Genomic DNA, 19538 nt, shown 5'->3' on the forward strand with positions numbered 1-19538 from the left:
GTCACTGCATATTGAAATCAGGCATACAGAAGTGGTTCCTTGTTGTGTTGGTGCTTGTATGGGCTCTTTCAAATGTTCTTAACAGATCATTATTTCCTTTAAAAGCTGCACATATCCGGTGGTTGATGGGACTGTTCCAGTGGTACCCTTTCTTTTTGGTTGAGGGCCAGCCACCGCCAGTTACTTATCTGCTGTATATTCCAATAACAGACAGAACTTGTACGTCAGTAACATGTTCACGTCAAGGACTAAACATTTTCCAGATGTTGGATTAATATTTGTTAAGATCCAATATTAAACATGACTAAATATCACTAAACAGCTGGACACTAAATAAATAGTTCAGTTTTACCTTTGCAGGAAGCTTTTTCATTGTAATGTTCTTTACATTTTTTGCAAGTTATGATGTTTCCAGCCACACAGAATAAAAGTCCAGAATGCGGTGTTAATCTAGTCAATGAAATTACACAAATTTGAGTTATTTGAATCTGTTCACAAAGACGGTGGTGATAATCATGAGGTTCATTTTAACATTTCACCAATCTGCATCTCCGAATTGCATTCTGTAGCATCAGTTAATGTTCACTTCAACTATCACAATGGGGAAAATTTGATCTCAGTGATTTGGACCGTGGCATGATTGTTGGTGCCAGACGGGCTGGTTTGAGTATTTCTGTAACTGTTGATCTCCTGGGATTTTCTGGCACAACAGTCTCTAGAATTTACTCCGAATGGTGCCAAAAATAAACATCCAGCGAGCAACAGTTCTCTGGATGGATCCATGTTGATAAGAGAGGTCAACAGAGAATGGGCATACTGGTTCAAACAGACAAATCTACAGTAACTCAGATAGCCGCTCTGTACAATTTGGTTATAAGAATATCATCTCCGAATGCTATTCTGAGATGTAGGTTGGCGCTGATTTGGCAGTACTAGGGAACCTACACAATATTAGGCAGGTGGTTTTAATGTTGTGTATGAGCTTAATCCGCCAAATCAACTAAATGTAATATAATATTTTAAACTAAATCTGTGAATAAATGGAAGCAGCGAATGCACAAAGAAGCTTGAGTTCTACAGAGTGCTTAAACAGGCACGAGCCCTTTCATGTTTGTTGACATGTTATCATGAATATACTCTCCTTTGCATGTGTTTCTAAAGGAATTTAGGAATTGTAACTTGAATCTGGGATGAATGGAAGTGTAGTTGATACACCTAGTCGTGGTGTGCATTTGGCTTGAGTTGTGTGCTAAATGCATATCATGTGGACACGCTATTGCCAGAACAATGTGCAAAATCAAGAAGTCTCTTTAAAAAATAAATAAATGATTCCTATGATAAATAGTCCACAATACATTATTATACTAACAAAAACGTAACAAAATAATTTTATTTAATAAGGTTATGCAAGTTTGTTAATGTCACATACATAACCATCGGTGGTACTGTGCCATTGCTTTGGCACTACCACCGCGGTGTGGCAGTTGTTACTGTGATTCAAACAGCCCTAGTGATTGATTGACAGATGAGTTGGTGGTGTTTCATTGCTCTCTGGAATGCACCTGGATGGATTAGCATTTACACCTCAAACACAATATGGTCTCTTGTGTTTTTGCCTCCCTTCGTATGTGGTTTTTGTGATTCGATCACAAAGTGTTTTGGACCCCGTTTAGAGCTGTCCACTTGAATACGATCACCCAAAATGCATCTTTATACCAGGTGTAAACGGGGTCTCTCAATTAGTGCATTCCACACAATGACTGCAATCTTGAACAATATAGTCTCTGTGCTTTCCACAGGTGAGCATGCTGAGTAAGGGTTTTGGTGATGTAGGAGACCCTAAAGGAAGCACTGGAGGCTCCACGACTGGTTCTCAATTCCTGGAGCAGTATAAGACTGCCCGGGCATTGGCCAAGCTGGCAGCTCAACACTCACAAAGTGGACCTCCCAACACAGGTCTTTCTACCTGGAATACCAGCCCCACTTCACTGGGGCAATACGGTAAGTGGCCCAACATGGTCAGTTTAAGGTTTAGTTTACCCAAAAACTAATTTCGTGAACACTTGCCTTCATAATGGTCTATGAGAGTGAATGGTCACTGAGTCTGTCATTCTGCCTGAGGGTGTGTAAATAGCTTTCTTTTGGTCTTTATTCATAGATTGAATAGTCCCTAATTTGTTCTTTTGGTATTGGACCTGTCCCTCTTTGCTCTCTGAACATTTAAGTATGCATCTTTCTCTCTGCAGATATGAAACCTCAAACAGAGCCTGTGCACAGTCCCTTTACTAAACGGCAGCCCTACCAGCCCATCTCCACTGCTTCCTCCACGATTGACGCCTTCTTGCCGGACAAAGTTACACCCTCTTCTAACACCACGTCCCTGCCCCCTCAGTCCACCCAATCGTCCTCACTGCCCCAGACCGTAACCACACCTGTTCCCAAACCCTCTGGACACGCTCCAGGTCAGCAGAACTCTTCCAGCCCCGCAGACCCCCAGGCATCCAGCCCCCTTCCCCTGCAACAGCACAAACTCAAACAGCAGAAGAAGAGGGTTTCCATCACAACAAAGGTAATTGACTCAATCAGCATTTCTCTGGACTCTGTGTTCGGGTTAGGAAAAAGTTATATGCAAACCAGCAAAGATGTTAGACAGAATTTTAACCTCAGTCCCCATTCAGTTTCACTGCTTTTTCACTGCTTTCAATGGAAGTGTATGTGTACTGAGGTATTCTGCCTTTTGAGTTCCATGGAAGAAAGTCATATGGGTTTGGGACAACATGAGGGTTGGGTGAGTGTCAATATTTAACATTTTTGTTGTGAATGCAGATTCCAGCCCTAGCAGTGGAGATGCCAGGCTCTGCAGATATATCCGGGCTTAACCTTCAGTTTGGAGCATTACAGTTCGGTTCTGAACCGGCGCTTCCTGATTATGATCACTCGGCAGCTGTTGCCACGACAAAGACTGGCAGCCAAGGCCAAAACAGCCTTTACACAAGCGGCAGCAAGTGGGTATCATTTCAACATTTTTGCATTTTGATGTGCAGAATTCAGAAGTATTTTTGACCAAATCCATGCCTTCTGTAAAACATATAAACATACAAATTGATGTTTATGCTTTAAACTGCCTCTGTTTGTTTCTCAGTGAGCAGACCTCAGCCTTGTCCAACCCTAGTCAGATGGAGCTGTATGAGCAAAGAGCGAGCCAGACACGACGCTACCCCCCTTCGGTGTCCTCCTCACCACAAAAAGACATGCAGCCCAAAGTAAGACTCCTCAGTCCAGAACACCTTCAGTTATGCCTGGTTTATACTTGATGCAGCCGCTAGTTTAATGTCATTGTGGCTGTCGCCAGGCCTCTGCAAAACTCTTGTTAGTTGTGCGCATGCCTATTTTTGTTTTTTAACTTTTTGCGCAGTGTGCGAGCAGTGCTTCAAAGCCATTGGACAAATTCGAGGAAAGGGGCAGAGCAAATACGACTGCTTTTGAGACAGTGTAAAACTACAGCAAATAATGTTAAAGGACAGTTTTCACAGTGAAATTTCTTGTTGCCTCAGTTCTTGTTTAGAAAAGACTATTTATCCACTACATTTTGTACACTGAATAAAAAGGTCTAAACGATACACTTAAGTTTAGTTTCATATATAGAACTGGAAAATATCTTGTTTATACGATCTAATATTACTACATTAATGTGTTTAAATGTATTTGAAGTTCATACAGTTATTTTAAATGTAAAAGGCTCTAAAATATAGAACTTAACTGTAAAAAATAAAAGTGCTTTAGTTTAGCCTCATATAAAATAAATATTCTACTAGTGGTTCTTAAATGTTTTTGTTTTGTTTAACTCTTTCATAGGAGTAGTTAATATGAACTTATTTTAATACTTGGTTAGTTAAATGTGAAGTTCAGGAAAGCCTATATTTGCTGCTGTTTCTTACTGGATTTAGCTGATGTTTTCTCTACGTTGCTGTCTGTCTTTGGAAAAGAGTGCAAACTTGGTGCATGTCAAGTATCATTGACTCGGGATGCCTAAAGCTGAGCATGCAGGATGTGCTGTGGTGCCAAGTTTTTATGCGTCTTTTACCACCGTAGTATTACCACATTAATAATACCCAAAATAAAAATGTGTCATATAAGTGAATGGTGATGGAGGCTGTCATTGTGCGTATATCTAATTTTGTGTTCCAACAAAGTGTATATGGGATTGGAACAACATGAGGGTGCTTAAATGACAAAATTAGCATTTTTGGATGAATTGCCACATTTCAATATTGAGACAGATATTTAGGTGCATGTTTTGGTTCACCTAAGTTTTTTTTTTTTTTTTATTGTTTTCCACAGAATGGGTTCAGTTCCATGCAAATGTCGCAATCTTTGGAAGGTATGACTTGAACAAAAAATGGTTTTACAAAATAAGGCTAAGATATGAAAGTTATTTAAATACTAAATTAAATATCCAATTATTCCCCAGCTGCAGCAGGCTCTGCAGTACTTGTGAAACCGGCTTCTGAATCAGTCCTGCCTTCGGTTTCCAACATGGCACCAGTGGCTGACTCCTCGTCGGGTCCTCCCTCCCTGCTTACCACATCCAATCAGACCCCTCTCAGTGCTCTCGGCCATGAAGATGCCTCCCCCATCTCATTGGTTCCATCTCAACATAATAAGTACTATGATGTTGACGATGCATTGTTACATTTCAGTGTCTATCAATGACAATTGAGACTCTAATAATGCCATATGTTGCTCCTCAGCTCCCTCTCTACCCATCAGAACAGTTTGGCATCATCTTCAGTTCGCACTTCAAACGCAGGTCTTCTGGTGAGTTTACAGTATGTTTATTAGGGAAGTTATTTTTAGGATATTTTCCAAAACCTAGTGAGCCTCCTTTCTACATGGGCAGTTACCTTTTAAGGCAGCATTCATACTGAAAATTAACCTCTTAAGAGGCTGATTTGAGCACTTTTCACGGGACCTGGACAAGATACTCCACTAATGCTCGCAGCTCATTTTGGTAGAGGCTGACATAAGCATTTTTTGCTAAGCTAATGGCATGAAGCTCTTAAGTTGGAAAAAGTGCACAAATATTGAGTGAAATGGATATTTTAATATATTCTTTTCAGTACTGAATAAAATGTATTTATAATCAATACCTTTTATATTGGCTCCATATGTCAGCTTGGATAAACATTTCTCTGAGCTTATCAAAATTAATTCTTTGACTACCTTATGCAAGAAGAATGCAACAATGCTGGGTTTGATTTTGATCAAGCGGTGTCTTTTTGGCTGCATATTATTCTTTTGTGTTGTTGATCAGCCTTTGCTTTGGGCACGCACCTATGATTCTTTAAAATGCCATCTAGGTAGGCAGCTCACTAAAGTTTGGAACATAACTTAAGTCCCACGTGAATTGTATCAATTTCAGATATTTTGAAATGCAAAGGGAGTTGACTGTTTGCCAAAGTTGTTTCATTATTTTTTATCTCGCTTTGTAAACTCCCAACCCCACCTTAGCATCAGAGTGTGGACGGGGATTCCAGCTTGCACTCCTCGTCTTACGCCACCGTGACTCCATCAGTCCCTCCCCCCTCTTCATCTACGTCAGTTGCCCCTATCCCCCACAGCGTCCCTGTCGCACCCTCATCTATCAGTTCGGTCTCAGCGCAGTCTGCTCTGGGTCCGGTCAGCAGTCTGACCATTGGACTGAACAGTGTCACTGGTGTTCCATCCATGGGCCATCCCACAGCTGCTGCGTCCTCATCTTCCTCATCCTCTGCAGCCCTGGCCGCTGCTGTACCTTCATTAGTCTCCTCGTCTCGCAGCACGGCTGCCTCAGGTGAGAAATTGGTAGCACGTCCAATAATAGAACAGGACTGTTCAGAAAATATGTTGAAACTGCAAAACTAATAACTGGTTTACATTTAGTTGTGTCGCTAGTGGCACAGAAATTGTACAATTCACCTTTTTATCACATATTATTATTATTGTTATTATCAAACAGGGAAAGCGCCTCCAAACCTGCCTCCTGGAGTACCGCCACTGCTGCCCAACCCTTACATCATGGCTCCTGGTCTGCTTCATCCTTATGCTGTGAGTGTTCTGTGTTGCTGTTTTTACACACTTCCAGTTCAGTACTTTAATGTCTCCTCTACGTATACAACTTAAAAGCAACAAATACCTCTAGATCGTTGCCATGCACATGTTTCTAGCTGTGAGCATGCTTTGTACTTCAACACTTGTTTTCTCTTTGTCCTGCAGCCTCAAATGTATGGCTACGATGACTTACAAATGTTACAAACCAGAATACCACTGGTGAGGGACTGTTTGCATTTGATCATAAGTATTTGACAGGGATGCAACAGTACTGCATTTTTACGTTTGTGGAGTTTGAAGTTGTGACATTTTGTTTCTATTCATTTGCAGGACTATTACAGCATACCATTTGCTACTCCAACTACAGCACTGACTGGCAGGGAAGGCAGTTTGACAAATAATCCTTATTCTGGTAAGATGCAACCAATTTAAGTTTTCAGTTTTCTAACATGCGATTTGGAGCACTTCAACCAAAAATTTACTTTTTAATCATTTCAAATGTTCATGAAATTGTATTCGGCATTTCGGTTCCAGTTAATACATGGTTCCTGCGGGTCTTTAAAAAGTAGTGGTGTAAATCAGCAGTTTTGTCACGAACACACTTATATCGATTCTCTTAGCCAGCAATCTGACGTATACCGATACCTCAAAGTCTGCCACAAATTCGATTTAGGGGCCTGCGATCAATATGAATCTATTATGTGCCGATTTTCTATTTTAAGTCACAAACGTGATTATCAATATTCAAAGCTAATAAAAGCTGGTTTCGATTGAAGTTTCTACAGTCAAAATAAATGCAGACATCATTTATTACATATGTAATAAATTATACACAACTATTACATATTCTTTCATAAACAGTAGCTTCACTGCTGTGGTAGAGTCGGTCTTCCAAAGCTTCTCGCTTTGATAGAAATTTGTGGGGACGTGGCTGGCTTGCGTGTCAATAGCAGTGCATTCTAAAAAAATAGAGTTTTACGTATTGCATCGATGCATTACATCATTGGTTATTTGATCGATAGATCCATTGCATCCCTATTAAAAAGTCTTAATTTCTTAATTGTAAATGTTTTAAATATCTTAAATGGTATAACAAAAGTCTTATTTAAAGAGGTGTTACATTTGGGGACAGAAGGATATTGCCTATTATCAGCGTGTGTGTGAGCATACTTTGCAATAAAGTTCATTCAGATTATATAACATGGGCCGCCATCTTGAATGTTTTGGTGTCATCTGTCAACAAATAAATCATTGTTTTCTTAAGACCGCTTTTTCAAATGTATCCACTTGGGAGAGCGTTTTCAAAAAGGTCTATTCGCTGACTAAAACGCCATCTCATTGTGGACTGAAAGCCAAAATGCAGATTAAAAAGTTGGGCTTTTAAACGAGAACGTGTGATTGTGGCCTTAAGAGTTCATGTTTGGAGTTCCCATTCAGAGTTGAGTGATTTTTAATCAAGAGCTTACAAAGCACAACTGCAGACACTGTCCTTTGTTTCCATGGCAACACTAGGGGTTAGTGCATGCTAGTCAGAATTCTCAGTTTTTTTTTTGTTTTTTTTTTGTTACTTATAGTTTTTTAGATAGTTATCAGATTTTCAACTCTTCTGCAGACTCTTAGAACACAGCTGTATTTGTCGCTTTTCACTTTCCTTAAGCTGGTGACTTGTCAAAATTTGGCCGCGGTGATGCCTCGTCCCCTGCTCCCGCCACAACATTGGCACAGCCTCAGCAGACCCAGCCCCAAACGCACCACACCACACAGCAGCCCTTCATCAACCCGGCCCTTCCTCCCGGATACAGCTACACCAGCCTGCCATATTACACTGGTGTGCCCGGTCTGCCCAACACCTTCCAGTACGGCCCTGCCATGTTTCCGGTAACGGCTCTTTGATGGCCTTAAAAGAGTTCACCCAAAAATGAAATTTGTCATTTGCTCACCCTCATGTTGTTTCAAACTCTTATGACTGACTTATTTGGAACACAAAGGAGATGTTGGGCAGATTAACAGTCTGTCACCATCCACTTTCATTGTATAGAAAAAAAGATGCAATGAAATTGTATGATTACTAAGGCTGTTAGTCCCTAACATTTTGCTCAATAGACTGAGTTGAAAGGCATTCATTAACAAATGTTGCGGTCTTGTTTACTAAGAAAATTGTCTGTTTTTGAATGCTCTTTTAGGTGGCTCCTACCTCTTCCAAACAGCACGGTGTGAATGTTGGTGTAAATGCATCAGCCACGGCCTTCCAGCAAGCGAGCGGCTATGGATCACACGGATACAGCACTGGTAATGTCTTATTTCAACCCACACACGAAATGCTTAAATGCTTTGTGCTGAAACTGTCAGCTGAATTTAAGTTCTCAGTTCAGAGTTTGCCTAGATTGCAAATCTATGATTGTTTCTCAGTTTTCTTAAATGTTTGAGAAACACCCTAGCAATTATTAGGTTTCCAAGACATGTTTAACTATATTAGCTTTGTCTCCTTGAAGTTGGATAATTGACCCTGAATGTTTCAAATGCTTCAACTTTTGTTTAATGTGTGATCTTTACCAGGTGATTTTTCAACAAACATCACACTAGTATAATCACACACTCCTATTTTTAGTCACAGAGCTTCATTTTTTTTTTTTAAGTAGTGGGGTAGTTTTGACAGTTGAAGTCATGGACACAAATCGATGCAGAGCTGTAAGAACATGTCCAACCTTTTACTATTTTGAGGAGGGGTTGCACCGATCGGAAAATTTGAGGCCGATACCATTTATAAAAAGAAAAAAGCCCTTTGCCACATTTTTGCAAGTTATATGCTGCAGTTATGTTTTTGCCCCACACAGGAAATGTATGTAACACTTTACAAAAAGGTTCCATTTGTTAACATCATTTAACATGAAGTAATCTGATTTTATTCACAACATATACTAATAAATTTTTTTTTTAAATCAAAAGTTGTATTAGTTAAGATTAATGCACTATGAACTAACAGTGAACAATTGTATTTTAATAAACATTATGATTAAAAAAAACTATTCATAATACCTAATGCGTTAATGTTAAAGAAGTTAGACTTTTTTTATTAAGTGTTACCAAAATGACATTTAAATTACATTAATTGCGAATTGCTAACATTTATTTGTATTGAAAACAGTTATGAATAGTTCTGTTGTCAATATCAAAGGTCATTGTGACATACTGGCAAACAGTAAATACCATGAAAGCATCACACACAGCAGAAATACCTTTTAAAAACAAGAAACGTACATCAATTACAAGCTCAAAAACTGCTCCAGTGAGAAATAATATCTAGGATTTGTTTATACTGTCTTTGACATCTTGTTGTAACACAAATCACAAATTAAGCAAATGCATGAAGACGTAGTGCCATTATTGAAGGGTAGTTATATCTGTTATTAGTGGTATTGTGACCAACATTAATCTGATTTAAATTTGGATCCCACAGAATATCGCTGGGATGAGTGACTGAGATATTGAGAGCACCTGGAGAGCATGCATGTTTGACAGAGCGCTCCTTTTGAAGAGAGTAAAGCTAAAAGTGCTCATGAAGGCTCTCGTTACATCACGTGCACGCAGATTTGAATTTGCATGTTTGTTTAATTCGTTTTTATACCCATTTGAAGTCTCTCTCTATCCTCTTCCTGCTCACTGTGTAGCGAATCAGAATCACTACCATAATGACTCTAGAAAATATGCAACTTAATGGCACTATCGGATGATCATGGATTCAAGATGAAGATCGGCCTATTTAGATCGGTGCACCCCTAATTTTGAGTGAATAACCTTGAGAATCCTTCATATTTTGCCTTCAATGCATTTTCTCTAATTCCACTTGTGATGGCAAATGTTCAACCATCCAGGGTTTAAGCACAAACAGACTGATACTAATGCTTCATGTTTACGCCCATCTTTTGACCGGTTGCAGCATATTAGAGCTTATTTAGTTCCAGGGGTGAGTGGGTGGGTTTCTGTGGTACCAGTGATGTGAGGAGAATGAGGTGGGAGGGTGGTCGCTTGGTTGAGGGTGATGGGTCCACACATGCTTTCCACAGGCTGCTTGCTTTCATCCATCCAACCCACCACTTTTGAGCATACAGTTTGTGGTATCCTCTTTCATCCCTTTTTGCTAATCTATCCCCTTCAAAAATAGTGTTTTGTCATCTTTTATCTTTGCTGGAGTTTTATCTCTTCATTCCAGTTCCAACTGTTTTCTTGTATTTTCATTCATGCTTATTTTCCTTAATCCCTCTCATCTCTTCCTTGTCTCACTTTTTTCAATTGTCTACTTCTATACCTTTTCAATAAGTGTCCTTCCATCATATTCATCTCATCTTATGTTCTTCCCATCACTCAATGCCTGGTTTGGCCCCTACCCAGCTTGCTGCCTTGCTTCCTCCATTCTTATGCTCCACTTCCATTCTCTCTTTCGCTCTGGCTCTGCCTGGTGTGTGTCTAATGCTGTGGGGCTGTGGCTTTGTGTGTCTGACCGTTTGCAGGCTATGAGGATTTGGGCCAGGCTTCGGCAGGGAGTGGGGATTTCTGTAAGGGCGGTTACGGCACCGCCGTTGCTGCCGCTGCTTCAGTGCAAAACAAGCCCGCCAGCTCCGTCACCGGGCCCGGAGTGGGTGAGTGCAGCCTCGCGCTAAGACCCCATTTTCCTTTCCTCACTTTTCTTTCTAAAGCTCTCTCTCCTCATTACTCCTAACTTACTACTGGTCGAGCTTGATACAAACATGGCACGCTGTCTTAGACTGCCTGCACTCAACTGTAACTTGCCTCTTTCCATGCAATGGATCGTTTATGGGATGGAGATTGTGAACTTTCCTAGATGAACACCTAAGGATTGTTACTCCTGGGACTAGGGATGCACCGATATGGAATTTCAGGTCCGATAACAGAAAATTCACCGCTTATTGTGCCTGATACTGATAATTGTACTTTTTAACCCTTCAAACTGAAGCTAATTAGAAACTACTCTAAAACAATATGGGAGTCATTCAAACCCTTAGAATCTGGAATTCACAATCTGACCAACTCTTAACTGCTGCCATGTAAGGTTTGGCGAACGTAACTTCAACCACAAGTGCGACTATACAGATGTATGCTGATTTGAATGAGAAACAAATAACATTACACTCACAAAAATGGTATGGTAATTATTGTTTTGTGCCCATTTATGAGTATTTTAGGTAATGCTGATAACACTTAAATTATTAGTGTGGATCCCAGTCAGGTTTATTATAATATAATACTGAATTTTATTTTCACGATAAGATTTTTTTAAAGATAAATTAATATATTTCTGTCCTATTTACTTAAACCTAATCTTGGGTTTTTATTTTGACACTGCAAGTGCAGTCGTGTTTATTTCACCAGAAGATTTTATGATGAAATGGGAAGTGCAATGTTTGTTTTGAGTTTTGCATCTTGTTAATCGCTTTCAAAATCTACTGTTCTGCATTTGTATAATAACTTTATAATGGTTACTAATGTTTGGAATTGCACTTCATTGTGTACTTCACAATGCTGGTGTACTGCACTAAAAACACGAGCCCCCCACGCATGCACAGATCAGGGCATCGTCAGTTAATTTTGAAGTGCACACAGACCATGCATGTTTATCTGTCTTTTAATTGCAGCCTTTGCGAGTTAAATATGTATAATTTAATAAAAATATTATACACATGATCATATCTCCATTTTTATGTTGTTTTGATTAATTATACAGCCCTGAAGGATTGTGAAATTAGTCTACTTATGCACTCTATAAAGCTTAATGGCCAAATAAAAGGCTCATAAATATCATCGCAATATTCATGATACTGTTTTATTTTGTATCGCTGCCGAAATAATCACGATTATATCGTAGGTATTCGATGTATCGCACAGCCCTATTTCCAAATTTCAGTTGTTTTGGTTCCTTAACTTTCTGTTGCGAAATTCCAGCAGAATTGAGCTGCAATAGTGCGCTTTTCCTTTTACATATAACTCCAGGATTTCCCCCAATGTACCTGCGCATATACACAAACATGAGGGACAGTCAGTATTTTACTTTGTTGTGTATAAATGGTAGGGCTGCCCCCTGATAGTCGATTAACCGTTAGTCGATGAGAAGAGTCTTGGTCGACCAAGTTTTGATTGGTCGGTTGGTCGAAGAAAAAACTCTGCAGGAAAATGAGGAACACCGGTATTACTGCTGTTTGGACGCTAGGTGCAACTATGGGATAATTGTTATGAAGGATATATATATATATCTATCTCTCTCGCAATATCCAATTACAACAGAAATCTTGGGGCTGAGGGATCAGTGAATATTCTGGCTTTATTGATTTTGTATTTAAAAAAAAAATGAAAAACTTAAATCGAATACATTTCTAAATTAACTCCAAATGAAAAAGCAAATAAATAATGAAGTGATAAAACAATATATATTAGAGAGAGAGCACCACTATTCCATTTACCGTAAGAAAAGAATCCATCTAAACATGCAGGTGGAAACTTTGACAAATGAAAACATAAAAACAATAAAAAAAATGTAAAAATAATTATGATGATAATAATCATGGAAATATAACAAATGCAAAATAAATTTAAAGAGCACCTATTATGGTTTTTAAACAGGTTTAATTTTGTTTTAAAGGTCTCATACAATAGATATACATGCATCCAAGGTCAAAAAACTGAAATTTGCTCATTTAAATTGCAGCATAAAAATGCTTTAATTAAAAAATTACGTAGGTTAGTACAGTAAGTAAATCTGGAATTACTAACGACTCGTTTCAGATGTTCTGAATCGGTTCTTTCTTTTGGGAGTCAATAACTCCATTTGTAGTGCACTTCGATTTTTGAAACTTTGCAGACTTTTCACATTCACAAACCACTATATAGCACACTACATGAAAGGTTATGTTTGAAAAACCATAGTAGGTGCTCTAACACAATTCTTGTAAAAGGTGTGTATGAAGACATTTTAGAGACATAAATGCAATACAATTATTGATCCCAAGTATATTGTAAATCTAAACCAACAAGAGTTGTGATGGCATATTTTATTCTTTTATAAAATTCAAATTATTACAACAAAACTTGAGTGTATCTTTAACCACAGTCATATAAAACACCAATCAGTTCTTGCACTACTTGAAGTCTCACAGGTCTGAAGTAACATTACAGAACAGTAACAGTTTCAGAGACCGTTTAGACTGCATTTTGTTGTCTTATGTTGTACTTATGTGTGTGAGACTTCAACAGTTCTTAATTCATTTTGATTTGGACATTCATAATTTGTGCATCAGGACTTTACTAAAAGCACTTTTGTGTTCTAAATTCAAAAGAACCGACTCATTAGAATCATTCTTTCAGGAATTGGACTATACGAGAAGCACTGTATGTTTTGCGCTGTAGATTCAGAAGAGCTGTCTCATAAGACCCATTCAATCATGAATCAAAATACACTGGTACTGGTGGTTTATGCTGTAGACCCTGTAGGGGGCAGAGCTGCTGCTGAATTGTGCTACTGGAAACACTCAATTTTAGTGCCGTGTTCAGTCTTCATCGGCGTAAAGTTGCACGCAGGGAACCGTTAACGGAACCAAAAGTCAGGAAGATCATATGATTTGGCTGCTGTTGTTGTTGGAAGTTCTGAACAAGAACCGTTTCTCGGTTCCCAACCCTAAAGGGAAAAACTTTGTTTCAATGGTAAGAGTTGCTAGACATAATTAGCACTTTTTACACTAAACACTCAAACTAAGAATATTTGCTGCTTAAACATCTCTTTGCATTCATCATTTGCTGGACTCAATTTTAAAATAATTTAGATGTTTGATGACGTTCTTCAGTCGCATACAAATAACAAGGGCTGTCTGCAATTAGTGAGATTTATCTCTTCTGAATAAAATACTTTTATGGGGACACAGTCTTTTTTATAATAATATGGAAATGTCTGAATGTTTGTGCTATCGCTGATGATTTGCAAGTTTCAGAAATCACCATTCTATGTTTTGACTTTTCTGACTTAGGGGTCTCTGTGACTTCCAGCAACACAGGAGTCCCTGACATTTCAGGGTCTGTTTACACAAAGACACAGGTAAGGACGCTTGTTGGATTTTATTCATCTGATTATCCTAGACTGATTTCACCAAGTGTTTGATTTTGTCAGTTCTAAAGTACCTTGATCTGCCCTCTCCAGTCTTTTGAGAAGCAGGGTTTCCACACGGGAACTCCCAGCGCTTCCTTCAGTTTGCCCTCAGCACTTGGCAGCGGTGGCCCAATCAACCCTCCTGCTGCAGCGGCCTACGCTCCAGCCCCCTACATGCATATCCTGACCCCCCATCAGCAGCCCCATTCTCAGATGCTCCATCACCACATGCAGCAGGATGGACAGGTGAGCATGCACCGGTGTTTCAAATATCTGCCACATGTTGCCTGGTTTTAAATTGGTTGTAATTATATAGACCGTTGGGTTCACAAAACATACAAGGGTGTGGGTTTTTTTTTTTTCAGCTTTGGGCACTTTTTGCACTGAACTTGTTGAAAAGACTTTGAAAAAAAATTCAAACACTCCTATATATGTGTGCGTGTGTGTCCAAATAAATTTAAACTCCGTTTTTACATTTCCTCACATTTAATCGTAGAAAAGAATTCCCTGTCTTATGTCAGTTAGGATCACTAATTTATTTTAAGAATATGAAATGTCAGAGTTAAGTTTTTAATTTTTTTCTTTTTATCGTCACCTTCCCAGTGGGTCACAAGTCTACATCCACTTTGTTAGTATTTGGTTGCATTGCCTTTAAATTGTTTAACTTGGGTCAAACATTTTGGGTAGCCTTCCACAAGCTTCTCACAGTAAACTGGAATTGAGACAGAACTGGTGTATCTCTGTCAGGTTTGTGGGCCTCCTTGCTCGCGCACCCTTTTTCAGTTCTGCCCACAAATTTTCAATCGGATTGAGGTCAGGGCTTTGGATGTCCACTCCAATACCTTGACTTTGTTGTCCTTACACCATTTTGCGTCAACCTTGGGGGTATGCTTGGGGTTATTGTCCATATGGAAAACCCATTTGTAACTGAGCTTTTAAATTCCTGCCTGATGTCTTGAGATGTTGCTTCAATATATCCACAAATTTTTCCTTGCAAGCCTCAACCTTTTCCCTCCAAACATAACGATGGTCATTATGGCTAAACAGTTCAATTTTGTTTCATTAGACCAGAGGACATTTCTCAAAACTTAAAATCTTTGTCCCCATGTGCACTTGCAAACTGTAGTCTGGCTAGAGTGGCTTCTTCCTTGCTGAGCAGCCTTTCAGGTTATGTCGATATAGAACTTGTTTTATTGTGGCTATAGATACTTGTCTACCTGTTTCCTCCAGCATTTTCACAAGGTCATTTTAATTTTTCTGGGATTTATTTGAACATTTCGCACCAAACTATGTTCATCTCTAAGAGACCGAATGTGCCTCCTTCCTGAGCGGTATGATGGCTTTGTTGTATTGTTTGTACAGATGAAAGGTTCATCTGGGGTACTTTCAGGCATTTGGTTATTGCTCCCATGGATGAACCAGACTTGAGGGCTCCACAAATGTTTTTTCTGAGGTCTTTGCTGATTTCTTTTGTCAAAATCAAAAATCACAATGCAGCTGGTGGGCACACCAGATGGTGACTAAGTACTGCAGTGCATCTCCTCTTCATGGACTGCACCATATTTGCCAGTTCTTGGTGTGAGATGTTGCCCCACTCTTCCACCAAGGCACTTGCAAGTTCCCAGACATTTCTGGGAGGAATGGACCTCACCCTTCGATCCAACAGGTCCTAGATGTGCTCAATGGGACTGAGATCCGGGCTTTTTACTGGCCATGGCAGAACCCTGACATTCCTGTCTTGCTGGAAATCATGCACAGAACGTGCAGTATGGTTGTTGGTATTGTCATGTTGGAGGGTCATGTAAGGATGAGCCTGCCGGAAGGGTACCACATGAGGGAGGAGGATGTCTTCCCTGTAATACATGTTGTTTGCCTGCAATGACAACAAGCTCAGTCCGATGATGCTGTGACGCACCACCCCAGACCATGACGGACCCTCAACCTCCAAATCGTTCCCGCTCCAGAGTACTGGCCTCTGTGTAATGCTCATTCCTTCGGCGATAAACACAAGTCCGACCATCACCCCTGGTGAGACAAAACCGCGACTTGTCAGTGAAAAGCACTTTTTGCCATTCCTATCTGGTCCAGCGAAGGTGGGTTTGTGCCCATAGGCGACGTTGTTGCCGGTGATGTCTGGTAGGGACCTGCCTTACAACAGGCCTAGAAGCCCTCAGTCCAGCCTCTCTTAGCCTATTGTGGACAGTCTGAGCACTGATGGAGGGACTGTGTGTTACATGTGTTGCCCAGGCAGTTGTTGCCATCCTGTACCAGTCCCGCAGGTGGGCTATTCGGATGTACCGATTCTGTGCAGGTGTTATTACACGTGGTCTGCCACTACGAGGACGTTCATCTGTTTCCCTGTAGTGCTGTCTTTATAAGAAAAATTGCCCTAGCCACATCTGCAGTCCTCATCCCTCCATGCAGCATGCCTAAGGCACATTCACGCAGATGAGCAGGGTCAGTAGAAAGGTCTCTTTAGTGTCCTAAGTAAAACTGAATATATAACTGACCTTAATTGCCTACAGTCTGTAAGCTGTTAGTGTCTTAACGATCATTCCACAGGTGCATGTTCATTAATTGTTTGTGGTTCATTGAACAAGCATGGAAAACATTATTTAAACCCTTTACAATAATGATTTGTAAATGTATTTATATTTTAAAGATAATTTTGTAAAAATCCAGTGTCCTGAAAAAGGGATGTAAAGGTTCCAACAGGAAGGAAGTGGGAAGCAGGTTGGCAGTCGAGGTAAATCAGCTTTTACTCGAGAGTTGAGCTTCACAGACAACGTATAGGCTTTTCTGCTTAACACAACACAAAACAGGATTTCAGATACTGACGTGGCTTTTCAGCTTCATGCATCTCTCTCACTAGCGTTCTTGGTGGTCTTTTCAAGCCCATCTCCGTCATCACTGTAACGAGAAACGGGTGTTACGCATCATTAATCACTAGGTGATGGCCCTTACCTCTTCCTCTCTCCCCAGTAACGGACACACGACCATGTTGGAAGTGCCCAAAGTTGAAGAAACGCCTGTTAACCTTTTACGACAGACCTACGATGAGTTTTGAGCTTAATATTTTAGTTTAAGTGTTTAATAGTCATTTTCAGTGAGGAACTGCACCACCCATAATCCTAATGTGAGATCCACCAATCAGAGAAGTAGCTTTTACCATTGAATTGTGAATTGCAGCAAAAAGCCCTGCAGCGACCGCTAAATGTAAACCATTGTGAATGATGTAATCGAGTTGGTCTTTACCATTTTAAAATACTTGCATGCATATCTGTATATTTTGCAGTAAGTAGTTTTTACAAATGAAAATACAAAAACAAACTGTTTTAAAATGCATTGTGAATGATGTAAGAATGTAAGTGCAGTATATCATTGGATGAGTAGTTTGTTCCTTTACAAAAGAGATGTACTTTTCTCTTTCTGATTTTCATATACTTTTAGATTTTTGGTTTTTTATATCAAATCAATGTTTGTAATGAGATTGATCTAGTTGGTTAGGTTCATGCTTGGAGCTCTTTATTGAAGGATGTTTTAAATAGAGGTCTGTCACTGTTGTGCTTCACCTGATGGTTTAAAAGTGATTTAACCCCCTCCCTCCCTTTCAGAGTGGCTCTGGACCGCGTAATCCGAATGCTTCCATTCAACAGAAGTCGCAGATCAACAAGTCTGGTTACAACAGCTACAGCTGGGGAGGCAATTAACACCCCTCCCTGCCCCATCTGGTGTTCCAAAGGCTGGATTAGTGGAACCATTTCCTTCTCCCATTTTCTATGTCCTCCACGACGCTCCCTCTTCTCTCTCTGTGCAGTCACCCTGCAGTACCCGCCCCGACTCCACTGGTGGCACTGTCCTAACAGAGCTAGCACTGTAAGGCGCCAATTTGAGGAGGGGCCATGGCGGAGACGTCCTAATGGGGAGAAGGTTCGCGCGAGTATACGGCGTGAATATTTTATTTAATTTACTTAGGCTTTCAAGAGCTGAGTATTGAGTATTTGGAGTTTGTATTGTGTTAAAGAACGCATAAGCACCTACCTGCTTTTTCTTTCAGGCATATGTTACATAGATCTGTTTTTTTAAAAGGACAAATGTTTAATTTCTTTATCCTCTACTTTTTCCTTTTACTGGTTGATGAAATGAAAAAGAGGGGTTTGATCAAGGGAGCTGGCTTTTCTTTTTTCTTTTTTTTTTTTTTTATACACACACTTTTCTCCCTTTTGTGCTTCTTGCTTGTTCAGGACTCGCAATCCAAGTGTATGTTCGACACCTCTGGTCTCCCCCCGCTATTAGTTTTTACCAAATTTTATTTTGGGAAAAAAAAGATATCCCTCTAAATCATCTAATGCAGTCTGTGAAGTTTATTTTTAATCAAATATAAATATATGAGAAAACAAAATGTATAGGTGAGTTCCCAGGCATCAGATATGGTGTGTGTGTCTCTCTGTCTATCTCTCTCTGTCTCTTTCGCCAGGGTGGCCAGTCTATAGGCTTCAATGTGTATTCCTTTATTGAAGCCTTGCAGGGAGACTGGATGTTAAAGGGTTAGTTCACCCAAACTTTTTTTATTTGTCATTTATCCACCCTTATTCCAAAACAGATTCACTTTCTTCCATGGAACAGAAAAAGCAGATTGTTTTCATTCACTTTCATTGTATGGGGAGGGAAAAGATGCAATGAAAGCAAATGGTGACGGAGGTAGGCAGAATGTAAGGGCCTGAAAAACATCCGTTGTGTTCCATAGAAGAGGAAAAATATGGTTTGGAACAATGTGAGGGGTTAATGATGACAATACATTTTTGGGTGATCTATCCCTGTAAGGCATGGTTTTGACCTCCAGCGTTTTTGGCAAAAGCTTGAACCTTTTTATTTGCTTTGGAGTTGTGCTGTACAAGAAAGGTCAAAGTTTCCATAGGCCACCGTATGTGCGCAAGCATCTTTCCACAGCCTCTTGTTGTTAGTCATACCTGCCATCATTCTCCCCTTTATTGCACCACTTTCTGTCCCCAAATATATTCTTTTAGTAATGTGATTATTAGGAAAGTGCTGATGGACAGAATTGTACTATGGGTATCTTTTTTTCTTTTTCTTTGTCAATGACTTTTTGTACCGTGCGTTTAAACAAAAAGAAAAAAAAAAAAATTAAATGGATAAAATTGTCTTGTACATATATATATATAAAACACAAGTACTGTAGTCTGTTTGATGTCTTTTTTTCTCCCCTTTCAAATCCTTACAGACTTGTTAGCATTTTATTTCATAATGTTTTTTTATTTTGTAAAAATTATATATAAAT

At 39.6% G+C, this 19538-nt stretch overlaps 1 protein-coding gene across 5 annotated transcripts in view; it reads left to right on the top strand.

The window, feature by feature from the left end:
- LOC127650287 (ubiquitin-associated protein 2-like) overlaps positions 1-19538 on the top strand; it is a 42364-nt gene extending 22826 nt beyond the window's left edge. For 2 of the 5 annotated variants that reach the window (XM_052135606.1, XM_052135605.1), the window contains exons 14-30: positions 1800-2001; positions 2247-2569; positions 2827-3005; positions 3143-3263; positions 4342-4381; positions 4472-4664; positions 4752-4818; positions 5512-5833; positions 5999-6087; positions 6256-6309; positions 6421-6502; positions 7748-7968; positions 8274-8379; positions 10599-10727; positions 14121-14188; positions 14291-14485; positions 17854-19538. In XM_052135606.1, the coding sequence (XP_051991566.1) occupies positions 1800-2001; positions 2247-2569; positions 2827-3005; positions 3143-3263; positions 4342-4381; positions 4472-4664; positions 4752-4818; positions 5512-5833; positions 5999-6087; positions 6256-6309; positions 6421-6502; positions 7748-7968; positions 8274-8379; positions 10599-10727; positions 14121-14188; positions 14291-14485; positions 17854-17949 (2487 nt within the window). In that variant the 3' untranslated portion in view covers positions 17950-19538. The remainder of the gene's footprint in view (positions 1-1799; positions 2002-2246; positions 2570-2826; positions 3006-3142; positions 3264-4341; positions 4382-4471; positions 4665-4751; positions 4819-5511; positions 5834-5998; positions 6088-6255; positions 6310-6420; positions 6503-7747; positions 7969-8273; positions 8380-10598; positions 10728-14120; positions 14189-14290; positions 14486-17853) is intronic. The other 3 variants (XM_052135607.1, XM_052135608.1, XM_052135609.1) reach the window with 3 other exon arrangements.

Source organism: Xyrauchen texanus, chromosome 10 (assembly GCF_025860055.1).
Source record: "Xyrauchen texanus isolate HMW12.3.18 chromosome 10, RBS_HiC_50CHRs, whole genome shotgun sequence".
Lineage (NCBI taxonomy): Eukaryota > Metazoa > Chordata > Actinopteri > Cypriniformes > Catostomidae > Xyrauchen > Xyrauchen texanus.